General features: G+C 42.4%; 1 protein-coding gene across 1 annotated transcript in view; it reads right to left on the bottom strand.

Moving 5' to 3' along the window:
- The window catches only part of MYO10 (myosin X), a 260,360-nt gene that overhangs the window by 103,410 nt on the left and 140,432 nt on the right, over positions 1-16,518 (bottom strand). The window contains exons 5-9 of the mRNA XM_070357696.1: positions 10,563-10,697; positions 8,550-8,674; positions 7,861-7,874; positions 7,660-7,744; positions 6,578-6,681 (exon numbers count right to left, since the gene is read on the bottom strand). Of these exons, the coding sequence (XP_070213797.1) occupies positions 6,578-6,681; positions 7,660-7,744; positions 7,861-7,874; positions 8,550-8,674; positions 10,563-10,697 (463 nt within the window). The remainder of the gene's footprint in view (positions 1-6,577; positions 6,682-7,659; positions 7,745-7,860; positions 7,875-8,549; positions 8,675-10,562; positions 10,698-16,518) is intronic.

Genomic DNA, 16,518 nt, shown 5'->3' with positions numbered 1-16,518 from the left:
TGTACATTATAACTTAATAAAAGGGACTACCAAAAAAAAAAATAAAAAGACCATGAATTGTTTAACAGAGTATCATTTTATGGGTACAGACAAAAATTGATGCCAAGAATAAGAACTATTGGTCAAGTGCTGATCAATTTTTAAAAACCTATGGGAAAGTAATTATTCAAATTTACTTATTCTAAAAGCAAAGAAATATGGCTAAGAAATATAGAATATCTATTATGCTCAAGACTTTTAAAACAGTAGGAGTAGTAATGTTAGTTGTTCAGTCATGTCTGATGCTTTGAGACCCCACAGACTATAGCCTACCAGGCTTGTCTGTCCATGGAATTCTCCAGGCAAGAATACTGGAGCCAGTTGCCATTTCCTTCTCCAGGGGAGCCTCCCGATCCAGGGGTCAAACTTGGATCTCCTGCATTGCAGGCAGATTCTTTACCATCACTGCCAGCAGGGAAGCTTTTCAAAGTGGTAAGGACCAATTTAGATGTTGGCAAAATAACTATAAAGCATCTATGCCACGTTAAAGTTAATAATTTTTTTTTTATTAAAGTTTTCCTCATGTAGCACAGGACCTCTTCAACACTAATTTATAAAAATTTTCTAAGCTCATCTTAGGATGACCATAGAGATACAAGATTTCATTGTAACTCACCAGCCTGGACTTTATATAACACTAAACAAATAAGATCTTCCATAGAGAACAGACTTGTCAAGGGGGAGAGGAGTCAAGAGAGGGCTGGATTGGGAGTTTGGGATTAGTGGATACAAAATATTATATACAGATTGGATAAACAAGGTCCTATTGTATAGTACAGGGAACTATCTTCAATATTCTAGAATAAGCCATAATGGAAAATATGAAAAAGAATCTGTACACATGCACACATATATAACTGAATCACTTGGCTGTACAATAGAAACTAACACACTATAAATCAACTATACTTCAAGTTTTCAAAATCTCCTCTATACTTGCAGGAAAAAAAGGAAGGTCTTCAAAAAATAAGTTCACAGTAGCAGAAAACCGCAAACTGTAAAATAAAAAATATCAAAAGATGCTCCATGAAAAAAATTCTTGGTTAAGTTCTGAAAATACATAGCTTACATATAGAGACATGAAAGCCAATGAGTAAAATGTGCCGTCTGTATGAACCAATCTGTGACTTCTTCACTCTCAAGTTTAACTTTAAGTGAATTAGGAGTGTGGTGACAAGTATCAATCATGTGCCATGGGGTAATGTAATGGCTGGAACCAATTAACACCAACCAGCACAGGCGTGGCCACTCACCCCTGCCAGCAAGTCTCCATTCACTGTCCTATTTACAGTCTTTTCAGTAGCAAGCTCCACCCCTTTGGCAAAAGTAGCCACTTTAAGACTTTTCTAAAATTTTTATTGAAGCACAGTTGATTTACAATGCTGTTAAGCCTCCTTATAATTATCTTTTCTCAACAACATGGCTCAAGACTTAAAAAAAAAAAAACCTGGGAAATCTCAGTACAATTCAGAAGCGTGAAACAGCAATTTAGCTATAAAACTGGCACAAAGTCATACAAAATGTTTTCTATAAAGTCTTTAATAAGCACATAAAAAAACAGGTGATTGTGAAAGTGTGGGGTGGGAGGGGAGTGATGACAAATACATAATACAATCCCAACCACTGAGGTCAGAAGGAAGCCAGGCTTTTCACAGTGGAAACAAACAGGGAAGAGGACTGAATTTCAGGTACAAAAGGTAAATCCACTCAGGGTCTCAGCTGTGAGGTGGGGGCACCATCTAAGGAAGCCAAGGGTCCTCAGGTGAATCGTGAATAAATGGACTGAATAAGATGGGGTGGGAGGGGAGGTGTTTGGGCACAATAAATCACGAGTGAAGGACCAATACTTTGAAGATTTATTACGTAATTTTATATTAGGCGAGATTATAGCATTGTATAATATAAAATTAGCTTCCACTCCCGAATTTTCCAACATTGAAAGAGACTGAAGTTTTCAAATGTGGCAAAATCGAGGTATAAAGTCAGTCTTTTATTTTAAAATTTCTACTGGGGCATAGTTGATTTACAATGTTGTCTTAAGTTTCAGCTGTACAGCACAGCAAATCAGTTATACATATACATAGATCTACTCTTTCCTGGATTCTTTTCCCATACAGACCCTTACAGAGTACTGAGTAGGGTTCTCTGTGCCATACAGTAGGTCCTTATCACTTATCTATCTTATACCTAGTAGTGTATATGTGTCAATCCCAATCTTCTCATTCATCCCTCTCCCCGACCCCCCAGTGACAATAAATTTATTTTCTACAGTTGTAAGACTTTCTGTTTTATGGATAAGTTCATTTGCAACCTTTTTTTAGATTCCACAAATAAGTGATGTCATATGATATTTGTCTTCCTCTGTCTGACTTACTGCACTCAGTATGACAATCTCCAGGTCCATCCATGTTGATGCAAATGGCATTATTTCATTCTTTTTTTATGGCTGAGAGCCCTCTAAATCTTTATAAAGTCAGACTGATGAGGAGAGAACGTAGGGGTAGATGGGTTCACACTGTTAAAAACACGGGTACACCCAGTAAAACCTACATGGTCAGGAAACCCCAGTCCGGTAGATGGCTATGAACACCATTACCATGTAATATTTATGGAGTCAAAAGAATAAAGAGACTATCACTCAAAGACTCTTGTTATCCTCCTCACATTTCAACAGCCACCATTCTGGTAGGTCAAGTGCAGGCAATAAAAATAAATTAGTTGTTACTATTTTCTTGAAATAGTTTTTCATTCTGACTCAGCATTTTATAGTGCAACCTGGAAGACTACAAAGGAAAAAAAAAAAAAAAAGAGCTATGAAATTTAGTCTGTGTTCACTGTCTCTCCCCAGGAAAAACTGGATCCCCTAAGAATGGCTCAGGATCCTTTACAGGTACATTTATAGTAATGTCAGGTGGTATCAATGAAGAATTTTAAAAATACATAAATTCTCAATGAAATAAGCAAAATTCCTAAAAGGTCCTATTGCCAAAGTATGTTGACATTAAAGCTGATAAAAAGAATAATGATCTTTTTTCAGTAGCTGAAAATACCAAAGGTGACATTTTCATATGTAATTCACAGGAATAACTTCTCTCCGTTAACATTTTAACACATTCTGTAAACAAATGTTCTTGAGTCCCAATAGAATGTGGTCCCTTCCCTTTCTTCAATCCCGAAACCTCTGGGAAAAGGAGCTTTATGGAATTAAAAGTAGGAAGATACAAATTTCAATGGTACTTGATTTTGGAAGGAAATTGAGACAAAGCTATGGTTTTTCCAGTAATCATCTATGAATGTGAAAGTTGAACCATTAAGAAGGCTGAGTGCCAAAGAACTGATGCTTCCAAATTGTGCTGGAGAAGACTCCTGAGAGTCCCTTGGACCGAAAGCAGATCAAACCAGTCAATCGTAAAGGAAATCAATCCTGAATATTCATTGGAAAGACTGATGCTGAAGCTGAAACTCCAATCCTTTGCCTACCTGATGCAAAGAGCAACTCACTGGAAAAGAATCTGATGCTGGGAAAGATTGAGGGCAGGAGAAGGGGGCAACAGAGGATGAGATGGTTAGATAGCATCGACAACTGAATGGACGTGAATTTGAGCAAACTCTGGGAGATAGTGAAGGACAGGGAAGCCTGGCGTCCTGCAGTCCAGGGGATCGCAAAGAGTCGGACATGACTTAGCAACCAAACAACAATAGCAGACAAATTACATGATAAAACAACAGCATAATCTGTTCCAGTCATCCTAATTTAACAGAATATAGCGATTATATAGATGGTTTGCTCACTACGGTCTCCTTGTTGCTAGAACAGTGCCTGCCTGGCACACAACAGATGCTTAAAAATGTTGAAGACAGAAAATCAACTTTATAACCAGAAGTGTTCAGGGTCTCTTTAACCATCTGTATCACTCTTGGTTATAGAGCGCTATGCAGGATAGAAAGATGGGTTGGCTGGTACTGATATAATACTTTATACTCCTATATTTTAGAAATCATGATGTGATAAAATGTTAGTCACTCAGTCGTGTCAACTCTGTGCAATCCCATGGACTGCACAGGCTCCTCTGACCACGGAATTCTCCAGGCAAGAATACTGGAGTAGGTTACCATTTCCTTCTCCAGGGGATCTTCCTGACCCAGGGATTAAACCTGGGTCTCCCACATTGTAGGTGGATTCTTTACTGACTGAGCCACCAGGGAAGACCTATGATTTGGTGATATAATCATATAATCATGAAAACTGACATATTCATTGTAAAAATATTCTAACAGAATCATAAAGAATAAAATAAAACCCTAGAATTCTGCTCTGAGATAACACTTTTGAATTATTTTAGCATATTTTCTGCATACATACTATACATACATGACATGTATAAGCTTACCTTTCAAATGAAAGATCATATCATGCTGTATTATGCTTTCCTCACTTATAGAATGAACAAGTTTTTCCTTAGTGTTAAACATACATGAACATGGCTTTGCGAGCTACAATGGATCTTAAAGATATAATAAATTATTAGAGCCATCCCCCAACTGATTATTTTTGTAGGTTTTGGAAGAGAGAATTTCACTTTTTTATAGAAAAGAATATTTTTTCCTCCTTTCTCAGAAGTAGCACATTATTATTTTTTTTTTTTTTTTCTGGCTGCATTGCTTCAATCTTCCTGAAGAAGGCTAAATGAGAGCAAAAATTACATGCTCCTGATTTCAGTGAATACCAGCTAAGTCTTCACTGACATTTCTGATGGGTCAACACTAAAAAGTAATTGCAAAGCAAATATTTAAGAATCTATAAATAGAATTCCTCTAAGTCTGTCGTGTACATTCATTATGTCAATTTCACGTCTAAACTTTTCTTTCCTTCTAGATGACATGTCCTTTCATCACAGGACCAAATTTCAAATCCCCAAACCTATCATTTCAACTTAAAAATAAAAACTAGCAATCACTGAAAGAGGGCCAAGCTGCACAGCTTTCCTTGAAGCCTTCAGAAGCAGCACACAGTTTTGAATCAGAAAACGATGCCCCCAAAGGAAGCCATCAGACTACCTTCCCGGGGCACTCCCAGGACTAAGAAGGGCCTCGCTGCCCCCTGTACCCTGGCGGCCAGTGAGTTGCTCAGTGTGGGCCCGCAGTGACACTGTTAACTGGATAACAAGGAGCCTCTCACTGCAAACATCCACTTTCTAGCACAAAGTGAATGGAGGAAGCTCGTGTAGTGAAAGAAGTCTCGGGCATCAAAAGAAAATTGAGAGAAAATTTTAAATAAATACTTAAACATTTCATAAAATTCAATTAGCAGGGCCAAATCCTGTACTGCCTTGGGTAGATACACGGCAACGGTGCTGTTAGCAGAGGTTTTTTGGTTAACAGGTTGAAGGAAGGAGAGATGACAGAGACATCTCTTTGCATTATACGTGGCAGAATGTGACATCTTTCAAAGGAAGGCTGAAGCAAAGGTGATCGTAATACTGTAAGCCTAGTCTGCTTTTATTTTCATTTCAGTTTAAGGGCGCATACATTAGACATCGGGAAATGACACGTGATATATATCCACTTAAAAATATACTTTGATTCCATTCCAGAAGGTATTCTCATGAACAGTCTAGAAGAGCAAACGGCGATACAGAACCGAGTTGTTGACAGCAACTAGGAAGACAAATCTAGGTGCACGGAAATCAGGGGCTACCTATCTGCCTCCTGGTTAGAGTCTAGGATTTGAAGTTAAGACTGTCTAGATACTGGTACTGTTAGGTGCTGTATGTGGTTAGGCTAGTCACCAACCTCTCTGAGTCACAGAATATAGACAACCACATTTCTACCCTCACAGGGTTGTTAGAAGCAGAGGCATGGTTAAGTCCTCATAGTAAGCACTCAATCAGTGTTAGCTCCATTTATGAATGAACTCTATCTACAGACTCCAAATGCTGAAGGAGCAGAGGAACAGGCCACACTGATGAAATCTACCGGCCACACTCAACCATGCCCAGGCTTCCTAAATGCAGTCCTTGGGGTATTCAAGAACTGCAGGATACAGCAGGGGTCCACACCAAAGTGTCTTAAGATGACCACTGTTTGTGCAGTAAGAATCATTTACCGGAATCAGGCTATGAGAACAGGAGGAGACCCAACAGTCACCTGGTCTAACCGTTGATAGACTTCTTTTGAACTGTGGAATCAATTACTCAGAACAATTTTTAACTGTAAGCCCTGAAACAGACGATGTGCTTACTCCAGTACCAAACCTGTGACTTTTCTCTTGTTTCATTTTTCTGAACGCTATTCCAAGCCAATCCCCACCGCTCCTGAATGCAGACGTTCACCCATCTTCTAAGAGAGACGATTCCCTTCCAGGACTTGGGATAAGAAGAAAGGACCTAGTCTCACAGAGCAGTACAAATGTGATTACTAAAAAATTTTTTGAAACAGAAAATGAAAGTTGTCAATTTCATTCTTTTCATTCTTTTTTTTGCAGGGGTGGGGGTGGGGGTGGAGTCACCCTTATAAAGAAGATAGGCAAGTAACTTACAATTACTTCCCTAAAGGATTCCTGGTCACTGATTGTCCTGTCTGTTACACATCCAGACTGATTCAAGTAGTGGTAGTTTTCTGGCACAGATAAATAAAATTCTTCTACAGAAAGAAAAACAAAAACATAACATCAGTACTTGACTGGCCAGGATAAGACAGAACTCAGAAGAGTTTCTTTCCACTTTGCAACTTTATTTTTTAAAGTTTGGAAAATAATTCTATGCTTGTAATAGTTCACCAATAAGATTAAAATGTTCTCAGACTGTATGATTTCAATACCTTTAGACCATGAGATTTTTGTACCTTGTTTTATGTCCCTGGATGTGCTCTAGTGTCTCCTAGTTTATAGTCTATGGGAACTTGAATAGAATTTGTATCCTACTGTTGTGTGAAAATTGTACAAATCTTAATTATGTTGAATTGGTTCATGCTGCTTTTCAGGTCTACTATATCCTACTTTTCTGTATATTCATTCTATTAATTGCCGAGAGTTTGATACTGAAACTCCAACTAAAAATCATAATTTATCTACTTACATAATTGCAATATATACTGAAATTATATGTAACTTTGTTCTATATTTTCCAAGTCTCCCGTAAATCTGTTATCATACTTTCATAATCTAACAAATAAAAAAGTAAAAAAAAAGATTAAAACGTTCTCTCTTCATCATCATCTAGGGAAAATAAAACTATCAGATTAGAAGGGATGGAAGAAAACACTACTGAAAAAAGTAACTGATGAGGATCCTGTGTTGATTGTTTTTTTAAAAAATCAAATGTTTAGAAATTTGCTTTATTAGGGTATGATTTAAAAGTAAAGCCAGCTGTGATACATTATATATTTTTCACAAATATACTTTAAATCAGAAAAGAACTAAGATGCCACAACATATCCAAAACACTCAAGCTTTCTCTACTGACGATTTTCGCTCTACGGCATCTGGCTCTACACGCACTCAGCACCTTTGATCATCTCGCACATTTCGTTTCAAATGGTGGAAGCCCAATAAAGTCCCGTCTTCTCTTGCACAGATGGGTTGCAAAGGGAAATGTCTCTGCAAGCGGCTCCATCACTCACCTCTCTCTTCATGTCCTAGCCCTGCCAGCAGCGCATAGAATATGTGATAATTCCTTTCCCCGGGGTTTTGCCTTACTACTCGGTTCTGTGAAGAGAAGAAGCCAGATATCTATTCAGAGATGTTTCCTCTGATTAATGACCAAGAACTAGTAATTGCTGAAAACTGTTAAAGATAATGTGAATTAAATCATGCTTGCTTACTTTTTCTAATAAATCTTCATGTGAAAAGCAATGGCAAGTCAAGGAACAAAACAAGGATACAGGATGCTCCATTAGTCCTTAGTTTTCTACTCTTTGTTACCCAAATAATTACAATTCTTTGTGTCTTGGACATTCTGACTTCCAGTGCCGAAAGATAAGCAAACAAAACAGACTATTACATCAAAATCCAACTTCAAACGGGATACGTGTGCCCTAGAAGGCATCGAGCTATTTGAAACAACTGATTATTTCAAACAACTAGTTGCTCAGTCATGTCAGACTCTTTGGGACCTCATGGACTGTAGCCCCCCAGGTTCCTCTGTCCACAGAATTTTCCAGGAAAGAATACTGGAGTGGGAAGCCATTCCCTTCCCCAGGGGATTTTCCCAACCCAGTCTCCTGCACTGCAGGCAGATTCTTTACCATCTGAACCACCAGGGAAGCCTATGATATTTGATGAGGAGTCCAAATTTTCAGATTAGGGACATGAAATCAGAGATTCCCAAAAGAAAGAGGGCCCCTTATTTCCTAGGATAATTAACAGGTCAAGCAGAGTAAAACAGAAGCAGTAATGAGACAGAACCAGAAATGAATGTTTCATATTCTATGTCTGTTTTAAGAAAAAGCAAAGAAGAGTTTCTACTAGAGAGTCAAATACTAATACACAAAAGCCAAATGAAACAGGATACAATCTACAATTCTCCCGCCCTGGATGTTTCCCTTCTGGCCGATGTTCAGCTGAACAAACTTCCCGAAGCGACTGGAGTTATTGTTGTACACGGTCTTGGCATTGCCAAAGGCTTCCATGATGGGGCTGCAAAAAAAAAAAAAAAAAAAAACCAGGACAACAATGAGAGGCAATCAGGGTCCATGTAATTAACAACAGTCCTCACCAATGGCAAAATAGACAAGTGCAGGAGAAATCTGAAAGCAAAGGGCCCTAGAGCAATTATGTTTATTTATAGAAGGGCCAGATTTCCCAGCACTTGCTGAAATGGGTTTATAATGTGTGTCCATCTTGAGGAGGAGAGCTTGCAGCTGGTTGTGTGGGCAAAGGATGCTACCAAGCGTCAAGGAGGCCATGTGGGCTGGTCCTCACCCAAATTAGTTTATTTACACAAGTCAAGGGTTGCACGTGCACACACACGCACACACACACAAACCCACACGAACTCTAGGAACTGAAAAATTCCCCAGTCCTGGAAATTTCACTCATTTGTTGTATGTCCCAGGGGAGCTCATTTAACTTCCTTGGGTCTCGTCCAGCTGTAAAATGTGGTCAGACTAGGTCTGCGGTCAGACTAGGTCAGGGGTCAGCCATCTTCTGCTGTAAAGGATTGGATAATAAATACTTTTTGGCTTTGTGGGCCATGTGGTCTCTGATGCAATTACTCAGCTCTGCCACTAGAGTGCAAAAGCAACTATAGACAAGATAGCAAATGAGTGTGTCTGTGTTTCTATAAAGTTTTATTTATAAAACCAGGCTGCAGGAGGAAAATGAAAATGGCCCAGAGAAAGACTGGTGGTGATGGCTGCACAACAAGAATGTACTTAATGCTACTAAGCTGTACATCGAAAAATATTTAAAGTTTTGTTCATATATATATATACACATATACATATACATGTGTATATATATATACATAACAAAATATACATTTTGTTATGTATATTTTAGCACAATTTTAAAAATAAATTTTGAAGTCTAAAAAGGCAAACCAAAATAGGCTGCAGGATACAGATGTCAGGCTGGAGTCAGCTGACTTCTGGACTAATTTTTAAATAACAGGACATATAAAGTCTCTATGGGTTCTAGGATGAGATGGCTGGATGGCATCACTGACTCGATGGACGTGAGTCTGAGTGAACTCCGGGAGTTGGTGATGGACAGGGAGGCCTGGCGTGCTGCGATTCACGGGGTCGCAAAGAGTCGGACACAACTGAGCGACTGAACTGAACTGAACTGATGGGTTCTAGGACCTTAAAAGATACCAATCAGACACGGGGCAATTACACATTTTAATTAGAATTTCAGAGAGCACTGTACCAAGGCTCTCTTTCAAGCTCTGAGGTAATTGCCATTGATGCTGAATTGTTTTGCCACCTGAGACTGAAGAAGTGACGTGGAAGTTGCTCAGTCATGCCCGACTCTGCGACCCTATGGACTGTAGCCCACCAGGCTCCTCCGTCCATGGGATTTCCCAGGCAATAAAACTAGAGCGGGTTGCCACTTCCTTCTCCAGAGGATCTTCCTGACCCAGGGATTGAATCTGGGTCTCCTGCATTAAGGGCAGATTCTTTACCACCTGAGTCACCAGGGAAGCCCCTGGTAAGAGGCTACACAATACCATTCTGCTCACAAGACGCTTCCCAAGAGTTGACCGCTAAGCTCTCTGCAATGTGCGGGATAGAGGCTGAAATTTCTGCTGATAACAAGGCCTCCAAACAGCCAGTCAGGAGCTGCCCAGTAGGAGGCAGCTCTGAACGTTCCTCACTCCTTTGTTCAAACCTGGCCCAGCAATGGATGGTCAGGTCACCGGAAATCTCCACCTGTGTGTAGAGACTTCTCCTTGAGCGATCATGAAAGCCACGTCAAGAAACAGAGCAGCAGAACCCCGAGTTTCAACTACTTCCTTAAATAAGTCGTACAGTGAGGACAGTGGATCCTGTTCGCTGGAACAAGAAACACGATGGAAAAATACCTGCTCTCAAGAATGGCTTGCTCGACAGAGGAGGTCTTCTCCTTCGAGGACAAGTCCACAGACTGCTGACTGATGGCTGATAAAAACTTGAGGATCAGCTTCGTGCTCTCGGTTTTCCCTGCGCCACTTTCACCACTGGAAGATAAAATGGAGACGTTTATACTTCTAGTGAAAAAAAAATAAAAATAAAAACCAACTTGGCCGGAGTCACTCCAATGTGTCCACAGAACAACTGTTGAACAGTGGGAAAGAGACTCAAGTGCTGAGTTACAGGGAAGTGAGGGTCCCTCCTCCTGCTAGCCACATGGCCTAGGTGTTGCCAATGCCTCCCACTAAACAGAAGCCTCCTCTTTGACTAAGCTCAGGTAATAAGACGGACAGTGCCTTTCAATTCCCTGGTAGCTCAGTTGGTAAAGAATGCACCTGCAATGTGGGAGACGTGGGTTCAATCCCTGGGTTGGGAAGATCCCTGGAGAAGGGAACGGCTTCATCTGGGGCTTTTCAGATGGTGCTGGTGATAAAGAACCTGCCTGCCAATGCAAGAGATGTAAGAGATGTGGGTTCGATTCCTGGGTTGGGAAGATCTCCTGGAGGAGAGCATGGCAACCCACTCCAGTATTCTTGCCTGGAGAATCCCCAAGGACAGAGCAGCCTGGCGGGCTACAGCCAATGGGGTCGCAAAGTGTCGGACACAACTGAGCGACTAAGCACACAGCACCGCAAGCTCTGCAAAGGCCGGAATAGGGGTTTTGTTCACTGAACTGTCCTCGCTGGTGGCCAGCACTTAGTAAGTATTAACTATATGAATGAGCACATTAACGATATCTTTCTGGTAAGCAAGTAAATATTAAGTATATGAATGAGCACATTAATGGTATCTTTCTGGTAAACATGAATAAAAATGCAATCTTTCATAAATATCGAGGGGACAAAGCAATGAGCCCGAAGGTGCTCGACCCACACTTAGGCATTTTTATTCTTGTAATAATACCATGAGGTGTGCAGTGGCTAAGTGTCGGGATCTGAATTGAAGAGCCAGTCTGTTTGCGTCCAAGGAGTAGTAAAAAGACAGAGAACTTATGAGAAGAGTAAAGCAATCACGTAACAGCACACAAACACCAGCAGCATCATGGGGTAACAGGCTCACAACTGCTCAAGCGGTGAGATAAACGCGCGTGGTCCCAACAAGTTCTAAAGAAGCAGTCCCCACTGAGTGTAGAGAGCTGGGAGGTTGTGAACAAGGAATTCTGCAGAAAACACCACGGATGATTAAGTGCATGTAATAAAGGAGAGGAAATGACTCAGAGATGACACCATCCATGCCCGGCTGGATACTGCAGGCCCTGGGGAATCTCCATCGATCAAGGCCAATCACTGTAACTCCATTCCCTCTGCAGGTAATAGGGTGGTTGGTCATGGCAAAGAGTCAGGATTCCAGCCAAAGAGACTTAAAGTCAAGCATGCTGAGGGCTTCTGGGGAGATGTGCATGCGGTGTGTGGGTGGGTGGGGTGCGCACACACACACAAGACCAAGCAGAGTGTCCCCCTGACTGCAGATGACAAATACCTGGGAAGCCACACCTTTCTTGAGATCAGAAAGCAAAAGCCAAGATAATCAGAGAAGCGCCAGTGGGAGTGGCTGAACCCACAGCCCTGACCCCGCCCTGCCCTGCTGCCTGAGATGATAAAGGCCCACGCAGGTGACACCAATTTGAGTCGCCTTTTCTGTCATCGGCAACCAGAACCTCCCTAGTGTGGGGCTGCACGTTCGACTCTGCATCTCTGGTACCAGCCAAGCCCGGGAGCTGGCTCACAGGAGGCATTTAGCAGGAAGGAGTAGCAGAAAGTAAGAGAAAGTTGCAGGAAGAAAATTTAAATAATTCTTGATATTTAAAAATACATATACCATCTCCCTAGCAGTTAAATTTTGTTAAAACAAAACTGAAAGTGACAACTTCTCTAGTTACAACATATGAAACAGAAATATTGTTTTACATGGTCCCCAAACCCATTTCTGTATCTTCCAGCACACAGAGGGGGCTGGTAGGTCAACCTCCCTTGTATGAAGGACAGTGATCAGTAACCAGGAATGAACATGGCCAACTGAACAAGAGAGAAGCTAAACTGAGCCAGAGGGGTGTATGTTATTTCCACGTCCGGTGGCTAAACCCCCTCAAGGTCCTCTGGGCTTCCTATCTTACCAGCCTGGCATCTGGGTGCCCTCGGGATGGCAAATCTCCAGAACAAATGATGGGTACAGCAAAGCCAGGGGTCTCACCTTCCCATACGGGGCTGTGAAAGTTGCTCAGTCGCGTCTGACTCTTTGCAACCCCGTGGACCATACAGTCCATGGAATTCTCCAGGCAAGCCCCTGTTACAGCAATCAGCACAGCAATGAACCTACCGTGATGAACACGGTAACCATATAGCCATGGAGAAGAGGCTCTTCGAGGTGGAGGGCAAAGACTCATCAAGGAGAAGAAAACCCAAAACTTGCACTGTCCTTCACCAGCCTAGGATACTGATCCATCTCTAGGTGTCAGCCCATATCATTTCTCACTGTAGCAAATTTTTTTCAAGCATCTTCTGTAAGTACATCTCTTTTAAAAAATTTGGGGTATAGCTGCTTCACAATGCTGTGGGAGCAAAGTGAATCAGTTATGTGTATACACACCCACTCCCTCTTGGCCATCCATCTCACTCCCACCCCGCCCCATCCCTTTAGGTCATCACAGAGCACTGAGCTGAGCTCCCCGTGCTACAAGAAGGTTCCCACTAGCTGTCTGTTTTACACATGGCAGTGCACACACGTCAATCCCAATCCATCCCCACCTCGAAAAATGGGATAGGTTCCCTGGTGGCACTAGTGGCAAAGAACCCGCCTGCCAATGCAGGAGACACAAGAGATGGGGGTTCAGCTCCTGGGTCGGGGAGATCCCATGGAGGAGGGCATGGCAACCCACTCCAGTATTCTTGCCTGGGGAATCCCATGGACAGAGGAGCCTGGTGAGCTACAGTCCATGGGGTCCCAAAGAATTGGACACGACTGATGTGACCTAACACAGCACAGAACCTATTTAGGCACATCATTGATCCGTAAAGTAAAACTTAAAAACAAAGAAGGAACTCAGATTTGCGCAACAGTAATTCTCAAATTTGGCTGTACATGAGAACTACCTGCTGTGTTCCTAATTTGAACCTGTAAGGATAGAACTTAATCAGTAATTTTTTTTCTTTTTTTTTTTTTTTTACAAATTTCCAGGTGATTTTACTAAGAAGTCAAGGCTGGGAACAACTATTCTCAAAAGCCCTTTCACATAATTCAGATTAGGACTGCACCAGATTACAAAGGGGACATATACAGCGGGCTGGGGAAGTGTGCCATGAACAAGGCAAAGAATAAATATAAATGACTCACAAATGGTCAAAACTCAGAAATATGCCAGATGTCCCCAGATATTAGCATCAAGGTACCAGGACTCACTTCTGTCTAATCCTCCTCTTCCTCCTCGCCTCCCCACCCCTGCCTGTGACTGTGCTGTGTGCTGAGTCGCTTTAGTTGTGTCTGACTCTTTGTTATCCTATGGACCATAGCCTACCAGACTCCTCTGTTCTTGGGGTTCTCCAGTCAAGAATACTGGAATGGGTTGCCATGCCCTCCTCCAGGGGATCTTCCCAACCCAGGGATCGAACTAGCATCTCTTAGGTCTCCTGCATTGGCAGGCGGGGTCTTTACCGCTAGCACCACCTGGGAAGCCCATTCCCCATTTACCAAGGGTCACAAAACACCATCTTTGAAGCAATGGACAAAGAGCATCTCTGCAGAAACTTCTTCCCTCCTGAAGTATCCATGGGGCCATGATGCAGCAGGCTGCACTAAGGGCGGGGAAGACAGTCTGGAGACAAACAGCTGTGGACGGTATTTACGACCCAGCAGCAGCAGGAGATAAAGAGCCACAAATTATGGCTAATGCTGTCAAGTATGAACCTCAGGAGACAGGAGGAGTCATAATTTAGGTGGAGAGTAAAGGTTCAGCAAAGACCTTTCCTGGGAAATGACATTTGGACTGAAATGCAGAGACATGCACAAAAGTGAGCTGGGGGAAACCTGAAGGATGAGGAGGGGAGGGTTTGGAGCCTTAGCAGAGGGGGAGATGCCTGCAGAGTCAGTGGAGAAGGGAAGGGGGCTGGGGTCCTACCGAGAGGCCACTGTTTTCCAGGCAAGTATGGGACTGGTTCTTTTCCATATGAGAGAGGGGGAGAGGCTGGTGATGGACTTTCATGGCTAATGGGTTAGTCAATCCATCACACTATGGAATGAATCCTCCATAAAATCCAAAAGGATGGGTTTGGAGAGGTTCTGGGCTGGGGCACACATGGAGGTGGAGAGTGGCTCCCCAGAGGGGCGGGAACTCCTCCCACTTCCCCACACCCTACTGTATATCCCCGCTTCCATCCGCTGTTCCTGAGTTACACACATCCCTCTATAATACAGTGACTCCCCGCCTCCACGAAACTTCAAAGGGGCAAACGTGCCCCTGTTTGCCAGCTGCTGAACTGTACCACTGTAGTCCTCAAAGTACTGTATACATTCATGTGTTTTCTGTGTGGTTTTTCATGTATTATTTGTGTGAAAAGTATTATAAACCTATTACAGGACAGTACTACATAGCTGATTGTGTGAGTTGGGTTTGGGTGTGTGTGTGTGCGCGTGCTCACCAGGCAGTGCTAGGGGTCAAGAATCTGCCTGCCAATGCAGGAGACATAAGGGATGCAGTTTTGATCCCTGGGTCAGGAAGATCCCCTGGGAAATGGGCTTGGCAACTCACTCCAGTATTCTTGCCTGGAGAATCCTGAGGACAGAGGAGCCTGGAGGGTTACAGTCCACAGGGTTGCAAAGCTGGACACAAGTGAAGCGCCTTAGCGTGCGTGCCCACATTATTATTCCTGATGGCATTAGTTGCATACCTAGGCTAACTCTGTTGGACTTAAATTGGACTTAACGAACGTGCTCTTGGAACAGAACTCACTCCTACATAAAGGACTTACTGTAACTGATAATCGAGTAACTAAAAGGTTTCAGTTTTGTGAGCTGCTCTAGAAAAACAATGTTTTTGCTCTAGCAAATTAATCAAACCCAAGGAGGGGGTCATTGGAAGCTCCAACCTAGAGCTGCTGGGTCAGAAGCACAGGTGACCACATGACCAGCACCTGACATGGAGAGGAAGGCAGTCTCGGAGGACCAAGCTGTTAACCTGTGGGATCTGATGCTGTTTGGTGGCGGATAGTGACAGAAATGGGTTACTTACTTGGGGAACTTGATAACACATGCTATGCGACAGACAGCATCTATATTATAGCATTCTAAGGATATAATAACTAAGTATATTCTGCTTTGCTTACTGCACCACAGAACTGAAGCCAAAATAAATGTTAGACTCATAAACTATCATACCTATAAAATCTAGATTAACAAGACTACCTTAACCCCCTGGTTAATGTTGCTTTGCTAAAACTGAAGCTCTCTTTGAACCGTGACTGCCCACTGCTTCCCCATGAGCCTGGCAGCCTCTTTGACCACAGGCGCTGTGATGAGTCATGTATTCCACCTTAGCTCCTGTATTCCAGCCCGGATAAAACAGTCACTCGCACAGAAATCACACTTAATTCCCCTTCACTGACAGCGAACACATCACTGACATATCCAGTCCTGCATTTGTCTCATTAGCCCCTGACGATTACAGCCCTAACCCCTGGCGCCAACGTGACCACAAACACAAACTCAGGCTTCAGAGAAAACACGCACGGCCAGATAAGTCAAAATGAGTTGATGCTGTTAAAGAAAAAAAAAACCTTATAAACAATGAAAATTTAAAAAAGGGAACGAAAAATAACTACGGCACTGATATGGGGCCTGGGAGACCATATTAGAAGTTCTGAGAACTTTTTGTAGGCA

Source organism: Bos mutus, chromosome 20 (genome assembly GCF_027580195.1).
Source record: "Bos mutus isolate GX-2022 chromosome 20, NWIPB_WYAK_1.1, whole genome shotgun sequence".
NCBI classification, from domain to species: domain Eukaryota; kingdom Metazoa; phylum Chordata; class Mammalia; order Artiodactyla; family Bovidae; genus Bos; species Bos mutus.
The sequence above is the reverse complement of the archived record's forward strand: the minus strand, read 5'-3'. Positions and strand labels throughout refer to the sequence as shown.